At 41.0% G+C, this 11,495-nt stretch overlaps 1 protein-coding gene across 4 annotated transcripts in view; it reads right to left on the bottom strand.

Annotated features, from left to right (window-relative positions):
- Positions 1–2,945: 2,945 nt before the first annotated feature.
- Plcb4 (phospholipase C beta 4) overlaps positions 2,946–11,495 on the bottom strand; it is a 139,775-nt gene continuing 131,225 nt past the window's right edge. For 2 of the 4 annotated variants that reach the window (XM_032904283.1, XM_032904284.1), the window contains 4 exons: positions 9,889–9,946; positions 9,380–9,466; positions 6,462–6,498; positions 2,946–4,505 (listed from right to left, as the gene is read on the bottom strand). In XM_032904283.1, the coding sequence (XP_032760174.1) occupies positions 4,417–4,505; positions 6,462–6,498; positions 9,380–9,466; positions 9,889–9,946 (271 nt within the window). In that variant the 3' untranslated portion in view covers positions 2,946–4,416. The remainder of the gene's footprint in view (positions 4,506–6,461; positions 6,499–9,379; positions 9,467–9,888; positions 9,947–11,495) is intronic. The other 2 variants (XM_032904285.1, XM_032904286.1) reach the window with 1 other exon arrangement.

Raw genomic sequence — 11,495 nt, 5'->3', positions numbered from 1 at the left:
CTTGGGGCTTGAAGATTGTGTATAAAACATTTGAAATACTATGTCTCACAAATCCTCACATGCATATATTCTTAATATTTTTACCATCCCTTAAGTTAATAAATGTGTTAATGATCATTGGATGATATGTCATTTGACTGGCAGAATATTTTTATTCTGTGAGATCTATAAATATGTCCCCTGGAGACCTGTGATCATTCCTTATGTTCCTGTCGCTTAGCAAACTTCTTTCCTATAATGTGTTCTCTCTAAAAGGGATTAACCTACTCTGAGATGAAGTATAACACTGTGTCAATACTCCAGTTTATCAAGAGTGTCCTCTGAGGAAGGATAAAGATAAGAACCCAGGTGCTACTCCAAAGGAAACTGAGCTGAGGTACACTTTAGTGAAGTGGCAAAACACAAACTCAACACACACCCATACTTTCCTATATACCAGTAGAAAATATGTTGAGAAAGAAACTAGAAAAAAGTCATTCGCAATAGCCTAAAAGAATAACCTAGGAATAAACTCAGCCAACGAAGTGAAAAAATTCTGCAATGGAAACTTTAAGACACTGAAGAAGTTAAAGAAGATACTAGAAAGTAAACCTATCGTGCTAATAAGGTTTTGGCACAATAAATACAGAGAAATGGTTATCTTGCCAAAAGTCACTTGCAGATTCAATGTGGTCTACATTAATATTTTGATGACCTTAAAATAGAACAGTTCTTAAACTCATATGGAAACTACAACAATCCCCCCACACACACATACACACACACACACACACACACACACACACACACTTACACAAACACATGTAGACAATCGATTAAATCCTGAACAAAAACAACAACAACAAAAAAAGAAAACAAAAGAAAACAAACAAAAAAACCAAAAAGACAATTCAAGGCCTATCATAGTTTCTGTTTTTAAATTTAGAGAAAGGATTGAAAGAGCTGAAGGGGTTTGCAACCCCACAGGAAGAACAACAGTATCAACCAACCGGACAACCCAAAGCTCCCAGGGACTAAACCACCAACCAAAGAGTATGGAGGGATAGATCCATGGCTCCAGTGGCATATGTGGCAGAGGATGGTCTTGTTGGGCATCAGTGGGAGGAGAGGCCTTTGGTCCTGTGAAGACTCATTTCCCCAATGTAGGGGAATGCCAAGACGGGGAGGTGGGAGGGAGTTGGTGAGTGGGTGGGGGAGCACATTCATAGAAGCGGGGGAGGGGAAGGGGTAGTTTCAGAGGGGAAACCAGAAAAGGGGATAACATTTGAAATGTAAATAAAAAAATCCAATAAAAAATAAAGAAAAAATTATACTGCAGAACTACAGTAACATGAAAAGTGTAGTACTTGAACAAAAATAGACACATGGATCAATGGAACGCAACAGAGGACCCAGACATACATTCATAGATCTACAACCACGAGAATTTTACCAAAAAGGCACCTGGTCTAAAAAGAAATCAAATGAGGTTTTCAGAGTTCTAAATTAAAAAATAAAATTCTTATATATAGAAGCAAAGTGCCAGCATAAACCCAGGTAAGTTTTGTGGTTTAGTATAGCCAGGTTCGCTTTGCATTTCTTAGGATTTGGCTCAAAGGCCGTATATTTGTGGGGCTCCACTGGATTAGAACAACATGGTTCTATATGAGACACCTAGACAACAGTGGTGTCATGATGGATGACGCCAAGGTGGCCCAGCCACGATCCAGCACATCTGTACATACCAGAAAAATGCTGAAATGAACAGGCATGATGAGAACAGCAACAGTGGTCTTGAAAAACTAGATAGAAAGGCTTACTTTACAGAGCTTCAGAGCAGAGCATTTAGGACTGTCTGGACAACGGGGAGACCAGAAACTCCTCCCACCTTGGAAGACAAGGTGGTTCCTTTGTAGCCAGATACCAAGTAAAGAAGGAGGTCATAGGAGCTTCTAGAGGGCAGAGTGCTTTGAGTGGGGACTGGGCATTAGAACAACACGTCCTGAAACATAGCAGTGCTCTTAATGCTAGAAGAGAATGGGTCATTTTAATAGTCAAGGGTTTTTTTCTTTAATAATTGTGGAATTTGGGCACCATATAAACTTAAAAAATGTGTGCCTATGTGAGTGTCTGCCACATGTATGTGGGTGTGTACAGAGGTAAGTAGGGGTCAGATCCCCTGGGGCTGGATTGACAGCTGGTCATAGGCCACCTGGACATGGGTGTTGGGATTCAAACCCTTGTCACCTGTATACACAGCAAGCACTTTTAGATGCAGATCCACCTCTCTAGCTCACAGCAAAACTCACAATTTTGCTGTCATTTCAGTTGTGTTGACTTTAATGTTGTTCCGGTAGATCATTTATGGGTAAATGTTTCAAATACTTAAAAGTAATCTGGGATAAGCTAAAAACTGTTTCAGGATCTAAAATTGCAAACTATAAGCATTTACCATGGTCTAGAAGGAGGGAGACCCAGAGATCGCATGACCACAACGATGGGAAAGTTGGAGCCTTCTGAAAAGCAGTGGCAAGTGGCGAGTGGTGGCTTCAGGGCAGATGACAGAATGACAGCAGCCTGGGAGGAGACACTTGCTTTGAGGAAGAAAAGCTAAGTTTTTTTTTTTAAACTGGCGATTCTAATGATTTTATTAAATGGGATGTTGGTGCTGAAAATATGCAGTCAGATTCCACTGTTTTACAAAGAAGAAAACCAGGAATTTGACAGAGTACGGAGCTATTCAACTCATAGCCATAAGAAAAAGAGAGCTCATGACTTCTGTATGTAGAGTCTGTGTGCTTTGTATCAGTTGGGGGGGAGGAGACCATAATGGGGATATGAAATAAAGCTCTTTATTTTTTTGAAAATAATGAAGAGAAATGAAGAGATCATATATAAAGAGGCAAAGGTTTTTCTAGAAAGCATTGTGGAAGCAAATACTCTGGTAGATGTCACATGTGTTTTCATTTTTTTTTTATTAGAGAAGTTGTACGTTGAATTTCAGCCTTCATGGTATCATAATCTTCTCTGCCCTCCTCAGAGGAACACACAGAATCTATTTGTACAACCATATACAACAATTAAGTTGGCATTTTGCATCCTAAAATCAGGAATCTGACTCCTAGGCTACCGGGTCTCCGCACGCTCCTCTGGGTTGGGGCAGCAGGACTCATCCCACCCGTCCACTTTATGCACCACCTGCAAGGCAACTACAGCAGGCGAGAAGACCATGCAGATTAACACGGTAGCAAATCGTTTGGATATTTAACAGACATAAAAAGGTTATTTCCTGATATGAAAGTCTGAAAATCTGCATAAATATTTTTGTGTAAAATTAAATTAATGTATTTTTTTCAAACTAGAAGTATCAAGAATGCCCACATAATTCATATACACATATATATAGACTTTTTTTCATTATGCTAAAAGTCTTGATAGTCAAATAATATTCTGTGCCATACATTGACTTAACCGGTATTTATTTGGTGTTAGGTTAACTGTGTCTCAATGGGTTAGTCATAATTGGTGCTTGTGCATCATGCAAAACATCTATGATTCCTGTTTACTAGTCTTGTCGTGTGGTAATGTTTAGATGACTTTGCGCTATAACCATGAGAATTAAGGAGTATAAATACTTTGTACATGGTCACATTTACAAACATTTGCCAATAGCCACTCCACCCTCCTGATAGTGTGTAGTGAATTGCAGCATGAGGCATCTGCAGAAGCACTTCCTACAAAGCAGAGTCAGCTGTAAACTGTCCGAAACGAGCCTGCCGAGTCCCCCTTGGCGCACTGATGAGCTTGGCACAGGTACACCGTTTTGTGTGTCTCTATTGTCCTAACAAATTCTGCAACATTTACAGGAAGTTAGCATCTTATGGCATGGTAAAGACATGGCACTTACTCATGAGGTAACTTAGGTGTAGAAAGTTCTGCAAAGTGATTTGTATAGCAGACCACCACTTCTGCTAATGAACTGTAGACGGAGTTGTTTCTTCTAGTGCATGCGCTTGCTATTAAGTTACTAATGCACTAATTTGCTTTTGCAGCAGCAGCTCGAACAAGTCCTAATGCACCACAAAGCAGAGTTGTTATCACCAAGCCCACTGGCTTGTGATGCTGTCCCCTAGCCAACATGTTTAAGTTGTGGATTATGGTTCAACTCTGCCTGTCAGGAATAGGGGATTTCTGTGTGTGTGTGTGTGTGTGTGTGTGTGTGTGTGTGTGTGTGTATACATAGCTACTTTTGGTTGGCCAAAGAAATTCAATAGTCAAATTGTTAAGTAGAAGAACATTTGGTCATCCCCAGTCCATGTGGTTTCAGGTAACACCGTGTCTACACATAAAAGAAACACAAAAGAAAACAGCTTTTGTCCATGGAGTCTGTCTTCAGAAGCTGGGCGTGATCTTCTGGTGTTCCATGGTCTTCCAGCTTCAGTTTGCATTCTGGAGTTTCATACTACTGTTGCTGGTCTGCGGTCCATCTCGGCTTCCAATTTCACCATCTGCTGCATCTCCTTCGCCTACAACACCAGAGACACAGCCTTACACATGGAAATTCCCTTCCGGAGGTACTCACTGGCTCTAGCCTCTCTTCCTGCTAAACCTCTCCTTATTACATAAATGGCAAGTGGACTGACAGCCTCAGAACCACTAGGGGTTATTTTCAGAAATGCAGAATCTCGGAGTTTGCTTAAGACCCACAAAATCTGAATCTTTATTTCAATGGGATCTTCCAAGTAACTTTAATGGTACATCAAGATCTGAGGAAATCTGACTTACAGATTTCTGGGAAAAACCACATGAAAAGAACTTGAGCTAGATACTGGGATGATGCCAAATCAAACTGTTGATTTAGTGTCATGGTTTGCGAATTTTTGGATAATTCTATCACTCTCAGAATAGCATTGCTTACATACAACTAATTTCTCAAGCAGCCTGAAGTTTAATTAAAAGTAATTACTTCAGAGTCTATCAGTGGGGATAGGCAAGGTAGGAGCATGCGTGTTACAGAGCTTTGCCTAGAGTTCTACAAACAGAACACTACAGGAGCAGGCAGGAGGCCAGAAATGTTACTCTGCAAACTCTGGCCTCTTGCTTCTCTGAAGTAACTTACTTCTTATGAACTGGCAGGATGTAAGCCAGGATGAATTTAATATCATGAATTAAGACAGTCACTAAAGCAACAAGCTCATTTGAGAGGGCTAGAGAAGCAGGTTCTAGGGTTGAACATGGGGAAACCAGTCAAGTGGTTCATTTCAACTTTGACTTTCCAACCAAAGCCTAGATGCCCCACCCACATGCTTGCACCTTTGGAAGGTGAAGGAACCCTACCCCTTTCTGCAGTGATATATCCCACCGAGACAAAGGATGGGTAAGAATGGAAGCAGGATGTATATTTTGAAAGGAAGATTCTGAAGTGCTGTGGTGTTATGGTTCATGTCTGCTTTGATATTCTAGCTAAATGGAAGGTCAGAGGAAGGGGCTGGCCAGTTCTAGATCATACTAGAAGTACTTAAATCTCCCAAATGAAGTCCCAGAGCAAAAATCAGCTGATACTACAGACAATGCAGTGCTGTTATTACTATTTCAACATTATGGCTCTCAGTTTCATTTTAGTGAGGGTAGAATTTTAGATCCATGTCGATTTGGGGCTAATGAGTCCCTCTACCCATATAATTTTCAATGCCTGACATACAGTAATACTCACAAGAAAAATGAAGAAATGGAGAAAATATACAAACATGAAATAATGACACAAACGGTATCCATAAAAGATGACAGTGAGACATTTTCAGCGCTGGAAATTAAATGACTTGGTGTCCAGTAAACAGTAATAAAGGATTACCTACATTTTGGCCCCTTTGCACTTAAGGAGTCTATTGAACAAAGTATAAAATGCATAATTAAGTGCCATTAAAAGATTATCCTGAGAGCTAAGTTGTTATATGAGCAGAGTGACCATCCATTTCTATTGCTTGGGATCACTTAGCAGAAGTCTGGCTATTACAACAGACATCTTTCTCAGAATCATTTTGTTTCTGTTTCCAATAGTCTATTATATAGTCACCTTATAAGGGGTGAATAGCCATAGGCAGACTTAACAGAGAACATGGCACAAACCACTGTATTAAAACATTTCTGCACACAGACCACAACAGTACGTCATTGAAAAGCACCAACAGACATTATGTAAAAATAATGTTCTTAGTCTGGGTTGTCTTCAGGGCAACAACCCAATTCTTGGGTTTGTAATTGGAAATGCTGGCTAAAACACTACCATGAGCAAATGTGACAGCATTTCAGATTAAGTAGTATGAGGAATTCAAGCATGAAATAGCCAGGGTTTTAAGTCTAAACCCTTAAGATATAAATTAGCTATGACCAGATGGGAGTCATAAACGCAAATCAAACCAAGAATACTGATATAGCCAGGAAGGAAAGCAAGGTCTTGCTTATCATCAAAATTTCAGTCCTACCTTGTGTTTGGGACACTGCATGACAGGATTTCAAAAGCTGTTTGTACAAAAATAGTAATGTCAAAATTGAGTCATATATAGAAAACAAAGAAAATAAATGAATACTGAAGTGATTTTGAGAAATGAATGCAAAACCATATACGGAAAAGCAAAAAGGCTAAGAGTAAAACATGTACACACCCACTGGCAACAACTTTCCCCAAGCTGAGCTCAACAAAGGAAAAAGGAATAACAAAACAAACAACCAATGCCTCTTAGCACAATGTGTGCCTCTCTTCTGTGAGTGGGTAGGCAACCTTAGCTTTGGCTGAGCCCTTTCCCTCACTCTGTTGAATGATAGGGTTGATGACAGACACTAATTTCTAAGACTTAAATGTGACAGTAATGGAATCATTAAATGTCTGAAATGGTACGTGTCAAGACAAATGAAACACTGGGTGGTTGGAGGACTATGAGAAAAACTAAGTCACAAGATTACAATATGTATACATATATGCCCTGGCCCTTGGAAGTCTAGGTGAACAACTGGCTGATAAAAGGAGACAGGCTAGAAAGTGCTTTGCAAAGGACAAGATCCAGAATCAAGACCCAAGTGTGTGAGCCCACTAGCTGTCTCTCCCAGTGTCTTTGACTGGTTAGTTACACAGATCCACCAGGCTTTATTTTGGGGTTGATAGGGCATGGCCAGGAGGACTACAATAGGAAAAAAGTAAGAAATCATAAATGGCAATATTATATGGATGTTTAAATTAAAGTATCTTTGGTTTACAGACAAGGAAGAAACCTGGGGCTTAATGTAATGGGTTGGAAGATTGCTTTAGAAGTCTGGGGATATTTGAATATAGTGACTTGTTTTGCTAAAGGAATGTGTACTTGGCTTTGAATGGAGCTCTGATACATGGCTCTAGCCTTTGTGTTTATGAGGACACAAGGGGATTCCCTGCATCTCTGACGTGGGCCTAGGAGAGTGTTGTAGCAGACGGAGGGACTGAGGGTCCAGTGCTTCTTGCCCTTCATGTAAAAAGCATACACTGAAAAAACCTAGTGTTTGACTTGCTATGAGGCAAGTGATACTGTATTCTCAAACTGAAGCTTAATGTAGAAATTCAACTCCCAATTCTACATTTGCTGGAAGTTTCTGTCTGAATGTCTTTTCCTTGAATATCATTACTTTTTACCTCTGAATACTTTTCATGTATGGGTGCTTTCTTAAGTTTCTGTGACTCAAAATGTCACTTTGTGGGTAGTAGATGTTACTTATGACATATTCATAGGTATTGTATGAGTTTGAAGAATAAAGCTTGCATCTTCCCAACATGATCCAATCAATACAACTACCCAGGATTGTAATGCAAGTTGCAAAGTGTTTCAAATTACCTGTGTATTAGTATAACACTCATAGCGATTTCTTTATTATGCTTTAAAAGCAGCAACACCTGAGAACTGTATTCTTCAGCTATGTAGTGATGAGTAATTTTTAGCACATTTACATTCTTTACTCAAACTTGTTGCTAAGCAACGCAATAATTGCTAAATAGTTTCTTAATTTAGTTAAATCTTAAGCATGCCTTGCCTTTCATCGGGCCCTTCTTTGAAAGGAGATTCTAAAGCTTCTCAGAGATGTTCGTCCTCTGCTTTCCTTGACACCCCCCATCCCCCACCCTCAAGTGAGTTCTGAAGCTTTGAAGATCGTGATGGCTTTATCCTTTCTTACAGCCTCATGTCACCTTGGGGACATATACTGAGAAGTGCTTTTGAGACAGAAAACGTAAGTTGCATAATGTGTACCAGAAATTGATGTATTTATGAGTTGGTCACATGAACTGGACTGCTAGGACCAAACATGTGTACTGTCTCTCTTGAGGACTCGGGCAGTATTCATGAGTAGAACTCATTAGCTGAACTTAATTTAGAAGCAGGAGAGTACTGGGTTCTATCCAACAGAGAGCAAGGACTTGAAACAAGAAGCTAGGTTTGTTACCTAAGCCACAACGTAAAAAATGACTCTGTGGTTTTATGTTCCTCTCTTAAGAACCTTTTAAAATGTAATTCCTTCTGAAGTATTCTTCAGAATGAGCTATTAACTCTGAAAAAAAAACTTAGCTAGGATTGCTTTCTATAGGGGAAGAAATGTAAAATAAAAATGCACTATGAGCATTCCATCAAAAGCTCTATGCGGTTTTTAAACTGTGTAAATGATGAACAAAGTCCAGTGTCACAACTGAGATCAAAATGGGACCGAGTGAGACAGAGGAAGCTAGCACCTTGCTGGGAGTTCCTACCTGGCGAGCTACAGGTCAGAAGGAAGGCCACTGGGCTGCGGCTCCAATGCGACAGAGCCTGTGATTCTACACTAGCCATGCTACGTGGAAACAGACTTGTCTGACTAAGTAGAGTTTGGACAACTATTGCCATACACACTTGTTCTTCTGTATTTAGTGTTTTCCTCTTTTGAGAAACAGACAAACAGCGAGAAGAGGCTGAGCGCTCTTCGTTGGGTTGAGCTATGGGAGCAAGAATTGAGATATCCCTGCGAAGCCCTGAGAAGAATTTACACGTTTACTTTTCAGTTTGACACTGAAAATAGACAGTTCTCCTCCTTTGCTTTTAATGCACCTACAGGCTGTAAGCTTTAAGGCTGCAAACAACAATGAAGACGTGGTTTGTCACCAGTTTGCTCATAGCTTCCCTTTGAGGACCATCACACTTAGAACCAAGACCCAAAGGATAACTCTTCACTCTTAATCCCCCATAGCCACTTGGCCTCTCCCCTTCCACAAAAGGCACTTCTTGCTCCTTTGGGATGAAGAGGAGGAAGTACAGTAAGCACCCAGCAAGTCTCTCTCCCTTCCATTCCATTCCCTGGCCACAGGGCTCCTGTGGGCCGTGGCACTGCGCATTTACACTGGGTGAAATACCTGCTCGTTCTGTTTCTCTAAGAATTCTAGGTGCTCCAGCTGGACCTTTTTCAACTGATCCATTTCTTTCGACTGCTTCATCGCCAGCTGGAGAGAAAATGAGATCAACATCGTGTTGTTTCAAAATTATAAATGATGGACAGCTTACTGGGTTTATAATTTAACTGAAGGTAATCATATGTCTCAAAAAGAGGTGATAAAGGACTCTGAAAACTATTAAGAGTTTAAATTCATAGTGTACATTGGGACGATCTTTCTTTTCCAAGTTTTAGAAAATGGCTGAGTGTTATGCTTGACTGGAAGGTGGCACTGTTACCTCCACAGAGCACTGTCAGGTAATTCCCATAATGATTCTAGTAAGAGATTGCTTTGGCTTTCAGGGAGGGGCAAAGCTGGAATATTTAATGTACTGAAAAAAAATCAAATCGAGCAACTCAGCTTGCATGGCTGGGATACAAGCACATATTCTTTTCCAAAGAGGAGTGCTGAGAAAACCGCGGACTACTCACTCTCTTTCTTTCTTCTAGAAACTTCTTAGTGTTGCTGCTGTTCAACTCCCTGACTCGCCTAAAAACAATGGAGACAAACAACAGTCAGTTGTGTGACCGCGTGTGCGATTGCTTCACGTACAGCCACGAGGAACTCTTCCCTCACTTCCTGGGGACGACTGTTGCTTCCTTTCCCTTTCATTTTTATTGCATCATTTTCCAAACACACAAAACAGAGCAATATGAAAAAACGCCCATACACACCACTCAGATTAACCAATAATTATGTTCCTTTATAATTCCCCGTTCCTGTGAATGTGTGTTTACCTGTGTGGGTTTACTTCCGCCATGTTATGTGCAGGAACCCTAACAGGACAGAAGGTGTTGGAGCCTCTCAACACTCAGGAGTTATAGGTTGGGGTTTTAAAATGCTAAGTGTGGGCCCCCAAGTCCTGAAGTCTGTATGTAGGCCCTGTGACCAAGTCATTTCTGATTGGTAAATAAAGATAACAACAGCCAATAGCTGGGAAGAAGAGACATAGGTGGGGTTTAGGTTTCCCAGGGCTTGGGGTCTGAGAAGAACCGGGAAGGGAAGAAGAGGAATACAGGAGGAAGGAGAAGCCACCATGGGTTAGGAGTCATGAGAATCTGGCCCTGTGGACTGGCCAACTGGAGTTAAGAGCAGCCCAGGTGAAACATAGCAATATTCGGGGTTACAGATAGGAAAGTAGTTCTAATAGCATGGAGGGTATATGTCTGCTCTGCTCTTGTCCTGTTGCAGGCTCATTGAAAGGATAAAGCGGTGCGTGTGTCTTTCATTCAGGAACTTAAATAGCAAGGGCGGGGGCCGGGATTAAATACTTTCTACAATAGTTACAGGCACTTGTGAACTGCCAAGTGGGCACTGGGAAGAGAACTGAGGTCCTCTGCAAGAACAGCAAGCCCCCTTAACCACAGATCCATCTGTCTAGTTCCTCGTCTCCTATTTTTAAAGGGAGACTGTTATACATAAAATGTAAACTTCCTCTGTACTCCTTCAGATTCTATTTTCCCTCCTTCCTCTCCTCGGAGGAAGTCCTGAGGCTGGCAGAGGCTTACTAAGCCATATCTTAATATTTTCAACCAGCATGGATGTGTCCATGTGAAATAACATCTAAGTTGTCTCAAACTTTGCTGTGTCAAAGACAGACTGCTGTGCTCCAAACCTGAGAGTCTGACGCAGAGGGCTGGGAGGGCAGGGGCACCAGCATTTCTAATGGGATCCCACGAAGCACTGACACTGCTGCCAGGCTAACATCATTTTGTGTGTTTTCAGGACGTAGGGTATTTTGGGTATATTTTCTTCAGAAACCCAAGTTCTCAGACTTTCTTGTTGGTAGGATACGGTAGAATACTCAGATTCATCTTCACCTATGGCTTCATCTTCACCCCACAGATTCTGTCCCTTGGTTGGTGCATCATGATATTTTAACTGTGTCCCTGATTCTAGGTGTGGGATGACTTTTCATGACTACGCGACATAGAATTGGGTGAACTCCTGCAGTAACGGTGGCCTCTTAGCATTCTCTGTTTGTGCTCACATCACGTGTAGTTTTCCTTTTCTGTTTTAGAATAGCATACATGTATAC

Source organism: Rattus rattus, chromosome 5 (assembly GCF_011064425.1).
Source record: "Rattus rattus isolate New Zealand chromosome 5, Rrattus_CSIRO_v1, whole genome shotgun sequence".
NCBI lineage: Eukaryota > Metazoa > Chordata > Mammalia > Rodentia > Muridae > Rattus > Rattus rattus.
This window is presented reverse-complemented; position numbering and strand designations above follow the sequence as displayed.